Source organism: Pleurodeles waltl, chromosome 1_1 (genome assembly GCF_031143425.1).
Source record: "Pleurodeles waltl isolate 20211129_DDA chromosome 1_1, aPleWal1.hap1.20221129, whole genome shotgun sequence".
Lineage (NCBI taxonomy): Eukaryota > Metazoa > Chordata > Amphibia > Caudata > Salamandridae > Pleurodeles > Pleurodeles waltl.
The window spans coordinates 716,728,849-716,741,639 of record NC_090436.1 but is presented as its reverse complement, the minus strand read 5'-3'; the positions used below and the strand labels follow the sequence as shown (position 1 = coordinate 716,741,639).

The window sequence follows — 12,791 nt, the reverse complement described above, 5'->3', positions numbered from 1 at the left end:
TGTTGATGAACGTCTTGACTTTCTTGGCAGTCTGTCACTGTTGTCATCCAAGATTCTGCTCCATAGAGAAGGACTGAGTTTACACTGTTATCAAAAAGCCTTTAGCAGGGAATTTCTAGAAAACATCTGGTAATCGGTATGGAGGTTTGTATCTAAACTTCTCCCACAGACTTCCTGATGTGTTCTTTCCAGTCACATTCCATTTTCACTGGCTCAAGATAGCTGCTTGCTCTGAAACCCTTGGGAGGCAGTATCAGGAGGGTAGGAGTAGCCTTGGGTCACATGACTTTTAAGCAAACCAATACTGGCAGGAGGAAAAGCAGACGCAGCTTGAGGCAAGGATCTCAAAGCAGTTGGAGAGGGCAGATACACAGAACGTAAGGTATAATAACAAGGCATAAATTGCTCAACATTTAAACCCGTTCTTTATTTTTTAAGTTATTTTTTGGTAGCAATAAATCAGACATTTTTTATCACTTAAATGGCAGGAACCACAAAACAAATAGAAAACTATATATCCACATCATCAACCACAATCTAGGTCACCTAGGCAAAATAGCCCAGTGCTTCATGAGTTATGAAAGATTCACGGTATCTGTGTCATACATCACATGTGACAGCATTTGACCTCCTAATATTGATGTATTAATAAAATGCATTTATCCAGAGTGGCCAGCTAGATGTTTTTACATATCCATAAGCGTGTAGTCCTACTATTGGCTATTAGCATCGTCATCTGCAGAACTTTCCACACAGATTCTCTTCTGCCAAACCTGGGAATCAGTTCTGTCACACAGTGCAGTAAAGAACAATTGTATTTGTTTATATCACTGCACTAAATGGGCTAAGGAGGCAACTAAAGTCCTCTCATGGTGCCCTCCATGTACCTCCCACCCAAATGCAGGTGTGACACAGTATGGCAGCTAAAAACGACATTTGGGCAAACTAAGCAGGTTACCTCAGATGATCAGAGGTAAGAGTTCTGCATGGCAAGGTCCTGGTGGGGAGGGTTAGGTGTGCAGTAAAGAACTTCATAAAGGTGGAATGGGAAAAGGGGGAGGTAGGAAAGTGAGTTATCTGTTTCCTCCTTTGGAAGTGTTCCTATCCCTAGTATCACATGGAGCCAGCCAGACACCCGCCAGCTTGGCACCAATCATGCACCTGTTACCTGTCCCTAAAAAAGAAGCTCCTATACGGTGAAGCGTTTGAGAGGCTCCACACTGCTACAACAGGCATCACTAACTTGGCTACAAAGACGCCAAGTTAGTGATGCATCTTGCAGCAGCGGGTGGAGTAGAAGTCAAGTGGGCAGAGTATGCGGAGCATGCAGATTGGGAGCACAGGTCTGATGTAAACTGGAACCGTCACAGCGAACAAAGGTGACGATGCATCTAGTGCCACATCCACTCTCAACCTTTTTAACAGCATGCATGCTTGCTCACCCTCCAACCCCGGTCCAGACGGTTGTTGGTCTTTCCTCTATGGCTGCAGCCAAGGACAAGGCTTCTCCATAATCGTTTTATCACAGTTGACTGGCCATGCTCAAGTGAAAAGCACACATGAAACGTAGCTTTACACAAGCATTTGCAATGCAATGGGTCTCACGTTTGAATTACTTAGAGCCATTAGCATTGTAAACACCTAACCAGACTTTTCTTGCCACATAAACTGAAAATGAAAAGCAATACAATTTCACATAAGGTAGCTGATTTAAAGCACCAAGTAATGAGCGTGAAGGTGACTAATCAACAAAAAGAACGGTCCTTTGCATAGTAATAAAAACAAATGAGCATGATTGACCTGTGTAAAACCTTGAATTCGTAAAGGAGCACTAGGCTAATAGAATTAAACTGGTAGTCATGAAAATCGCTTTATTACTGCCCAGCGAGATCACGCTGCCTACGAGATAAAGAGAAAAAGTAGTCCAGAAACAATGCAGAAAACATGGAGCCTTGTATGTTTTCAGTAGTTGGCCGGTGCTCTCAGGGAGGGATAAACACTGGAAAAGGCATGACGTATGCATGCCTTTCACTAATTAAATAAAGCAAATTTTAAAAGGTAAGCCCACAAACCAACAAAAGTGATGGACGTGACATGGGCATGGTTAAAAGCCCAGAGAGAGACTACAACAGGGACACGGCGCTTGCGCGTTCGACCTTAAAAATGACCGTAAAAAGCAAGGGTGAAAGACGGTCTGAAACCGTGCTACTGTAAGAGATCTTGCACATTTAGAGCACTTGAATAGCAACTTGGATTTTATATCCAGTGAATTCTCTCTCCCTTCATTCATTCATTATTTTTTCTTAAACAGGCTGCCCCTGTACTTGCATAGCACCGGGACACACTTGTTGTGGCAACTGATGTCCTTTAAAAATTCTTCATTCATTTATCTATTCATCTCCTCCAGTCAGGAAATGCTTTTTGGGTATTATTACCTTTTCCTACGAAGGTTTTCATTGTTTTATGTTTTCCTCGTCATCATTGCCTGAACTCTCTGTAATTTGATTTCTTAATTTAAGTTCCAGAGAGTAAGTGCTATACTGTGACCCTGCATGGAGTGAAATCAGTCTTTTGGTAACAATCACTCTACTAAACATATGTACTGTTTGCAGATGGGGCAACATAGAAATGACAACTAAATTGTAATTTACTGTATTTAAACATATGCATATAAATTATGCAGGGCGCTTTAGTACTTGTCCACACGCATGCCACACTTCCTCATGTGAGGGTGTCCTTGGAAGTGTCTTGTCTTTGTTTTTGCTTTTACATTTGTATAGCACTTACTACTCTTACAAGGAGCGCTTTAGTACTTGTCCACACACATACCACATTGCATAGTGTCGAGGTGTAGTTGGGTGTGTCTTGTCTTTGCTTTAAGCCTATGTGGGAAGTGTTTGCATGTCATCTGTAAGGGCAACGGGAGTGCAGATATTGTGCAATGGGACCCACCGTTTGGCAGTGTGATCTTTGAGGAATTGAGGGAGACAGACACACATTCTTCTAGTTTGTGGCATGCTGTGGTATTGGCTCTCATGCCCACTTTATATCATCTCGCATATTCTTATTATTCCATTCCCACCACTGCTTTAAATTGAAATACAGAACTGCAGGTTCTCATTGTTTAGAGTGCCTGGTTGTTCCTGAGAAGTGCCAGTGCTATCCCATTAAATGTATTGCAGCAGTGCTGAGAAGTGCAGGTACTCCCCATTTCAAATTAAAGTGCATGTACGCAGTGTCAGTCAGTACCTGCCTATTTAAAGCACTGATTTCCACCCAGCTGAATTACCTGACCTCTCTATCACCCTGCCCGTTTTAGTTTATCAAAACAAAAAAAATCTACGAGACCTCTTCAAAAATGTTCTCATAGTCAATAATTTGTTAAACTAACTCACTCATATAAAACTACCTTTGTTATCTCACCCAGGCATCTGCCCCTTCCCAGTACCTTCCTTTTCTTATACAGTCATGGTGTGCAGTTTTTTGCCACCTTCAGACATCCCACCAGGTGTTTTCCCAGGTAAGGCATTTCTTGATAGGCATGCTGTATCACAACACTGGGTTCGCTCCAAATGTCTCTGTTCACTTACTGCTCCAACCTACCCCACAACCCTACACACCAGCTATGTAATTTTGTGGGTGACCAAAAGATAGCCATTGCGTCTGATCATTCCTCCTGAATCTCCAATCAGACTTCCCATGATTTTGTCCATCGGGTGGCAAATTTTACTGCCCAAAAAACAAAACCTGCCGCCCAAAAACTCAAAAATTCACAGTATTTTTGTGGTAGGTAAAAAATTTGCCTACCACAAAAACCCTGCACAGGCTGCCACTGCTGTAGCCTGTGCTACTTCACAATCTGTAACCATATAGAGTCTCCAGCAGCACAGTTCCACAAATTGGAGGATATCTGATGCCACAGACGACTTCAATATGAAGCCTGCTCTTTCTGGCACTGGACAACCTGCATTCCTTGCAGTGTGCAGGGCAGCGGCTGCGTGGTGAGAGCAGGGGTATATATAAAAAAAAGAAAATTAAAAAAAATAAGAAGCAACAATGGGGGAGGCTATGGGTGAACAGGAGACATAGGGCAGTGGAGGGAGGGGGGCCAAATAAGGGAGTGGGGGCAGTGCTTAATTTGTAAATAAAAATGTGACGGTGCCCAAAGCCCTCCTCTTGAACAAGTGGCTGCTGCAATTAAATGTGCGAACACGGACTCCTGAGGCGGCGTCATCCTGAAGCCATCTCGAGGGTCATTAATCCATTTACAACCACTCCTTGCCCTTTCAGCTCACTCTGCAGCTTTCTACGTTCTCCCTTTGTGATGCTTTTTTGTTTTTCCTTTCCTCCGTCTTTCCCTTATGTGTCTTTTGCTCGCAACAAATGCTTGAGGCAGAAGAATAAGCCCCGGCCCTCAAAAATAAGTGCCAGTGCTCAGCACCGGAAAACAACAAGCACCAATTAAGCACTGAGTGGGGGGCAGGAGAGACAAGGGCCTGCAAAGTCACTGGGGACACACTGGAATATGTGAGGCAGGCTAATTGCACAGGAGTGGATTTCAAAGGCAGGCGATAGAGGAAGTTACCACCTCTTCTACCTGTTAGCCTATTGCTCACCCTCCTTTCACTGGCTCAGAAGCAGCACAGGGCCAGTAAAGAGAGGGGGATCAGCCACTCATTTGTTTTCATTCAAATTTTGCGGGCACTTTTGTAAAAGTCGTGGTATTTTTACAAAGGAGTGGATTTTGCCATTTTTTTGCAAATCACAACCTGGGGGTCTGTAAAGTCTAGCACATTATGTGCAGCTAAGCCAGCCTTGTGCAATATGTGTGGCATCCAGTGCCATGCATGTGGAATATTCTGTGTCTGTTTTGGTCTTGCTTCTATGTGAACCCTTGCTACCTAACGCATCAGTTTCCATTTTAATTCGTTTTGTCTTCTGAATTCTTTCTACCTTCTCTGCTACTATTTTTGCAATTGAATTTGTCAGTAATAGCAGAATAAATTGTTTATATCAGACATTTATATAGGCCGCAATTGGGCCCAGGTTTATGGTGACCTAGTGCCATTCCAATGCCACATTAGCATAATTTTTTACGCTAATGTGGCATTGGAAGGGCAAAAGCGTCATGCCATATTTACAAAGTGGGCCAATGCTTGCATTGCGCCACTTTGTAACCCCCTTGCACCACATTTTCTCTGTGCCAGGCATAATGTATGCAAGGGGGGTGTTGCAGCATTAGGGGGGGCTGTAAAAATGGCATAAAGGAATCTACAAGATTCCTTTGTGCCATTTTTATTGGCATTTTTTAACGCCTGCTAAGTGCAGGCATTAAAAAGAGGTTCCCATTGTGTTCAATGGGCCTCTGGTTGCATTGCAAGATTAGCATCAAAATGTTTGACGCTAGTCCTGCAAAGAGCCGGACTGCCATCAACAGTTATGATACTAGTCCCCCTGACTACCACCATGGTGTGCCATATTTTAAATATGGAGCACAATTGGTGGCATTAGGGGGGCGCTAAGAGATGCATGAAAAGTGGTGCTGCACTACTTAATTCTTAAAAAGGTCCCTCCACATTCACAGGCACTCTTTAGATAATGCACCACTTGGTGGTGTCTCCATGCTTTATTCCCCTACACCTCAAACACTTCCTGTATCAGTTGGAACTTCTTAAACCTTTAAACATGTGTATGTTCTAGGTTTCCAAAGCAACCCACACTAGCTTCTCCTTCCCAGTTTGACAGCATCATTTGGCCATGCCAGTGGCATTCTATGAATATGTGGATTTGCCTTTAATAGTCAATACACTGCATCCAACACTTTCCAGTTGTGCACTATCATTGATTTGGTACTGCCCAGTTATAGCCATTACAAGATAAATAAAGCAAGCAATTTCAAACAATTAGGGTAATGAATTCTAAGAGCACAGCTAATATCTTATGTATTTATTTTCTTTTTTTAGGAACAGAAGAACACTAGGTCAATCTGTTTTGTGATGCAATATCATTTCTTCAGGGCAATGAGATTTGCATACACAAGGAACGACAAACGGAAGCAAGGCACTATGTCTGAAAACTTTCAATGGGATTTAATCCAATATATGGAAGCCACAATAAAGGAGAGCTACACTCTTTTAATAGATTGAGATAAAGCAGAGTTAACATATCTTCTGACATAGACTTATGGCCCTGAAGATCTCGCATTGCAAAACATATTGCCTGAGTGTTCTTCTATTCCATATTAATAAACGATATATGAGAGATACATTCTTTTCATTAATGCCATTCATTTTTGAAGTTGCCAAGATGTCTGATATATACTGGGGGTGGGTGGGCGATCAAAAATAATTTGGGGGAGCATCAAGCTAGTCCATTATTTGTACCTCCCCCTTTAGGAACTATAACCAGGGTATAAGCCAACTTTTACTGCCACACATTTAATCATGACTCTCAATGCATGTCCTCTTCCTACAGTCAGAATCAGAACAACCTGTCATAATGTGTCCAAAAAGTAATACTACTTTATTATTGCAAATATCAAGCCTCCAGAGTTAGCATTTGCATTTTGAGATGCAGTCCTCACACAACCTCTTCTTTCATTCTGCTACTGTTTTGATGATGGCAATCAGCACTTTTTTAGGCAGTAATGCAAATACATTTCTGTTCAGGTGAAACAATTATTTTAAAAATGTGCGTTCTCCCCTGTAACCAGGCAACGGTTGTTAGGTAGGGTATTCTGGTTAGTTAGGTAGTTATTGATTGTTCTCAATGGAGAAGAATACACTGTCATTAGTAATTGTTGTTGATCACTCCAGAGGTATGACCTATGATCTCTTATGACCTCTCTATTGCTTTCTCCTGCTGACATGATGAGCCGGATGGTTTCATCGAAACATATATCTGCAAATGTTGGTATGCATGTTTTTGATGATTCCTCTGGTCGCTACTGCTACTAGGATATGACTTTTTGTTAATCGTGTCTCATTCTTCAAATGTAGTTTTGTTATGTTTCAGCTGATGTCAAAGAGTCTGAGTTTTGTTGAAGTCCCCATGTCAGTTGGCTTAACTACACAGCAGTCAGTTGACAGCTCAATTGGTTGCTCTGATGATTTCTTTGAGTATCAGAGTAGTGATTCTAAGTTTGACAGCAATGCCACACCTGCCTGTTCAGTTGAGACAGGCAAGTATCACACTTGTCTGTCACATCTAGATTATGCCAATGTGCTTTACATCAGACTCTACAGACGATTAATCAGCAAGCTACTACAAATCCAGAACACTGCAGCCAGACTAGACCTAAACCTAAGTAGACAAGATCACACTACTATAACACTCAAGGCTCGAAAATTGAAGAATCTTCTTCAACGCTCTTTGAATTGCACACTGAATAGTCCATGGGACAGGATCAACATTTCTGCAATCCTAACTTAGATTTAACAAACAAAATAGAAACCTCAGATTGGAAAAGACTCCAATTCTGAAGGATACACTGGATGGGGATATGGACTTGGTAAATCTAGGTCTGCATGTTATTCCCCATTCTACGGAAAACACTCATGATGGCCAGATTTATGTGAGGGCTTCTGGCCAGAAAAGATATTTACTGCCTTCAAGTATCCCACTCATAAACCTGGCTACCTTGTAATCAAGGTCTTAATAGTAATTGATGGTAACGATTAGAAGAGAATAGGCACAGAGAAATAAATAAGGCCACAAGCACTGACAAAGCCAATTCGTTTTGCTTGCAATTTCAGCTATAAGCAGACATCTTGCCTTTGCCTAAGTCACCAGGCATGCTTCAGTTGCTTTTCAGGAGCAGCCTGGCAGCAGGTGCAGGGAGCTGTTGGCTACACTAAATATTATCAGTGCCTGTCAAATGAATGTGGTTGCAAGGCACAACAGAAAGCATTCCTCTAAAGAAAACTATTAGCTGAACAACCCAGTAGCAACCCTTGCAAATTCATTTGTTTTGCCTTAAATGGAACCAAAGTGTCTTGGAGTTGAAACAAAATAACATAAAAGGATTGCTTTTTGTATATAGTGCATGTATGAGATAAAGAATACAATGTTACAAAACGTTTAGTTGAGTTTAATTTTCAGGAGCAAAATAGTATCACTTTCATTACAGTGGAACTACTTTCTATGTAGCAGAAAGATTTTTTTAAAAACGAACAGTATGAGGTGAGAGATGTGTACTCCTCTGGCAAACACTATCTGAAAGCAATGACTAAATGGGAGTGACTTAACCAGGACAGTTACTGTTGGGAGGCTGAAGGTTACTCTATAGCCCTCAGAATGCTGACGGCTGTTAACAGCAGTTACAACCTCATCACAAGGAAAGGATCTGCAGGAACACCGTGAATCGGTTTATGTGCACAAAGATATTGGAAAATGAGGAATTACTGTTGGAATACGGACCTCGAATTTCTAATTCCTCTTGTGATTTCTCGTGACACTCTCAGGTTCCCACTTATAATATTGTAGCTACAACCATCTTGGATTACCATTGCCCCTGGCACTGGCAACTCTAGAAGGGCAAATTAGCCAGCATTACCTAGCCACTCAGAATGAGAGGCATTGTACTGTCAACTGGACCTAAAAGGTGGTCGTATTATGACTGTGATTTCGTAATTATTTGGAAGGATCTTTGAAAGAAGTCCCACGTAAAAACGATTCAGCACCTATGCCATCAAGAGACAGATGCAAACCACTAACAGGAACAAGACAGAGATGGATAAATCAGAGATGGTATATGTCTGTTAGTCTATTATCTCTCTCTCGGTTTGGGTCCTAATCTGTGAATAAAAGTTAACTCCTGAGAGTTCCCAGCTATGAACCTCTCTTGGGTGATGACCTAATAATTTTCAAGGTGGCAAATGTCATGTTTATATGAATGCATACAACTAGTACACTTGATTGTCAGAATACTCACCAGCCCTGCTCCACAGGTGCTAAGTGATGCATGAGATGCATGGTGGTACAGCACTGTGCCACTGTAATAGCAGCTCCTTTCTCCCTGCTCAACTTTTTCTGATCCTGTCTGGTCATGCAGCCTCTCCTCCACCAGGAAGCTCTGAGCCAGGAAGCGGCTGTCCCTTTTCAGCAGAAGGAAGAATTCTTTGCCAAAGGCGGGCACCCACAGTCTCATCTCCTCACTGTCCACATTGGACCAGACAGTTGAGGAAAGAGGTTGCTTGGCATCTTCTTCTCCTTCCAAAGTACCTACATGAGGGGATGCAAAGTGCTTTGTTCTGCTGGTATGGTTAAAGGGATCGGCCCAATGCCTGAACTCTTGTGACTCTTCCTCCTCTTCCTTTTGCATATGTTCTGCAGGATACATCCTGGATGAAGAGGCTGCTGAACGCACCTCCCTGGAGCTACCAGTCCCCAACACAACAGACATATCCTCTTCGCTGCTGGTGAAGACCTCTGAACTTGAGCCACTCCCTCTTCTTGATTCTGAGAATTCCCATAGGGAAGGGAATACAATCTCCCACTCCTCATCATCCTCAGAATTAGGCTGAAGACCTGTGGATACGAATAGTACAGAGTGAGAATTTCTAGATACAATGAATCAGGAAAACATCCTTAAATGAATCTTTGTAACCTAACTGTGAGAGACTAAGATGATCCTGAAGTTGACTCAAAGTCTGTGTCTTTACGCGATCTGATGTTGTTTTGTTTAGACAGTCATAAACCTTATTGTCTCCCATGCCATATCAGTTCACATTTCTAGATAATACTCCAATCATGATTCAAAATGTTAATGATTCAAAACGTTATTAATGGCACATGGCCCTTTTCTGTACCTTCAGGAATAATGTTGGTTACCATAAACCAAGCTACTTTTCTACTTTTATCCAGCCAACACTAGCAATTATATGCCACATCCAAAAGTCTGAAAAAATGTTTTCCAACTACAAGCTCATTTGTAAAACTTCAGCCTCCGAAAGCCTTTACTGTCACCTTCAAATCTAAGCACAGGTTTATATCTGAAAAATATTCTTTATGATATATACAGTGCATTATCATACTGTTGGATCCCACAACAGGTTCTGACACTGTATATCACAAGATAATGTGTTACAGACTCCCCAAAGTTGTACAACTCACACACTTCTTACCCAAGAGGCCACACTTTTCCACTTCAACCAATACCAGCTCAATTTATGCTATTTTGTGTCTAACACCAGACAGATTTTGTTCCAAATCAATCAAGAATCCTGCTATTCAAACCTGTATACTTGTACCTGAGACCCCGTTGTGAAGTTTATTTATGAACTTTTTTTCTGACCAGTTCTGCACAAGGACATATTAATATATTTACAAACAGAAATATATGTGACCAATCCCTCTATTTATCTTGGTAGAGGCCCATTCATAAGCAGTCAGACAGCTATTTGTTTGAGGTTTGACTGTATCAAAGTCTGGTACCTCCACTAATCAAAGGATTGATTAGCATGCCTCTAGGTAGCTGACAACCTACTGGCAGCAATAAAAGAAATCAGGAACTCCATCTAACCCAAGTGTTAAATTTAGTCCATATACAGCCTATGTGTTCCTCCTTAGAAGTCCTCACTTACAAATGCATCAATGAAACACTCCGGGTCTGATTTACAAAGGTAAACTTACACTTTTGTGTAAGTTTACGATTGTTTGGTATTAACAAAGGGATTTACGAGTACTATCTTTACGAGTGCAGAGTCTCCACACATAAAACGTCCTATCTTTTAATGTGTAGGGGCATCGTACCCATAAAGATACTACTCATAAATTCCTTTGTGAATACCAAACAATTGTAAACTTACACAAAAGTGTGAGTTTACCTTTGTAAATCAGGCCCTAAAAATCCATTGTCAATACATTGAAAACAAGCGTCCTTCTTAATACTCACCCTGTTCACATAACCCATAATGTATTCCACAGCCCTGAACAGATAACAACTCAAAAGGAAGCAGAATAATCACAGTCAGAAGATCCTGATCTGATACAAACTTCTTAGGAACTTTCACTCAGAGAATAACCCCATCTGATTCAGCAAAACCTGGAAACACTCATTCAGGATTTCCATACATTCAATACTTCAAGTTAAAAAGTGCACCGTGTAAGGTTCCCTTCATGGAGTTTTGCAATGCTTCCCCCTTCCTTCATTCATTTGAAACAACCTGTACCCAGTGCTTTTCAAGAAGATGTTTTAACACGTCAACATGTCAAATTTGAACACTGCTAGTGTGCCTCAAGAAAACTTTCACCCACTAGCAAGATGTTGAGAATGTAACAGAAGATAATTGTCTTGGCTCTGTGTTTAAGATTATTTCTTAGAAGGCTACTATGCCCTATGTCCTGCAATCCCTAATCCATGTAGTGCCTATGGATGGTCGCAATCTCCCTACACAGACACAGGAGAAATAGGCATAGTGGGAGACATTCATGAAATCGGTATGTGTGTATGAGGGTGAGGGTGAGTGCTGAGGGTGTTAAAAAGTAACAGAGGTCACTTTTTTCCCATCCTTGCATGTGCAATAACATGCCCCAGCAACTAACTTGACGTCCTACAGATCCACGAGATGTATTCTCCAACTCCAGAATTAAATTATGCTCAGACGCTGGTAAAATGGTCCAGTGGGCAAGCTTGCCACCCAGGTCTACTGTGATCTACATGGTATGCGTTCGTAACTCGACTAAGCCAAACACAAACTTCCTTTTTTCAGAAGTCTTTAAATTGAGCACTGTAGAAATGGGTAACAGTAACACCTGTTAATGAGCACGGTGTATGTTTGACACCAGGGTCTAGCCCGAGATCAGCTGAGCAGACGCATGCCTCTTATTTTTTCAATATGAAATATGCAGGTATGCCCCGTGCACGCGTTTACCCATACGTGGATGTCTGGAATACCACAGCAGCGTACTAAACCATATGGCGCCTATTCAAACATGCGGGCAGCATAAAAATCACTTAGTAGAGCTCAGAAGACGGTCCACGGCAGAACCTAAAATTCTTACCTGAAATGATGCAGTTTGACACAAAGCCCAACATGTAAGAGAGGCAGCAAGCGTGCCTCAGCTTCATTTCCCCGTCTCTGGTCCCCTCTGCCTAAATGTCCCAAACACATGCAGCACTCGGCTGGAAACTTTGAAGGCTGGAGAACTGATTGATGGCTCTTCTGGGTCTGCTTTTCCTCTTTCCTTTTCTGCAGGAGGGATGCACTTGGCACAGACACGTCCCCCTTTGGTGATAAGAACGGGGCTGCGAAGTGGTTCTGTGAGGTGCTCCGTTTGATGCCGGCCGCTGGCTGAAACTTTAAGAACCAGGGTGGGATTCTGTCAGTCTAAGTAGGCGGCTGTTAATATGCCCACAGGATTAGTTCTCAGACAAGGTCTCACGGGCCAGGTCCAGCCTAAGGCCGGGGGAGCACAGGTCCGCAGATGCAGCGTGAGGGAGAGAAGCGGCACTAGAAAGTGCAAGCAAGAGGGCCAAGTTTGCAGAGAACACGCCTCTCTCCAGATGCAGCCGGCAGCCCCTTGCAGCCAGCAGCGCGTTGTCTCAGCGCTCAGGCGGCTCTGAGAGCGGGAGCAGCAGGGGGAGGAGAAGGGGAGAGAGTGTGTGTGTGTGTGTTGAGGATGGGGGGAGGGGGCGGCTGTGATCAGAAGGCAGCAGCGAAGCCCTCCCAGGAGCGCAGAGGGCGTTGTGAGGAGGTCACAGAGTCCAAGAGACTCACGTTATCCAGAGAGCACAAAGCACGGGGGGTAGAAACAGGTAGCTAGCATAGGGCCAGAAAGCACGCCGTAAG

The 12,791-nt window shown here is 42.6% G+C and overlaps 1 protein-coding gene across 2 annotated transcripts in view; it reads right to left on the bottom strand.

The window, feature by feature from the left end:
- ADAMTS19 (ADAM metallopeptidase with thrombospondin type 1 motif 19) overlaps positions 1-12,550 on the bottom strand; it is a 1,141,020-nt gene extending 1,128,470 nt beyond the window's left edge. For both annotated transcript variants that reach the window (XM_069227292.1, XM_069227293.1), the window contains exons 1-2: positions 12,004-12,550; positions 8,933-9,528 (exon numbers count right to left, since the gene is read on the bottom strand). In XM_069227292.1, the coding sequence (XP_069083393.1) occupies positions 8,933-9,528; positions 12,004-12,070 (663 nt within the window). In that variant the 5' untranslated portion in view covers positions 12,071-12,550. The remainder of the gene's footprint in view (positions 1-8,932; positions 9,529-12,003) is intronic.
- Between the last annotated feature and the right edge of the window lie 241 nt (positions 12,551-12,791).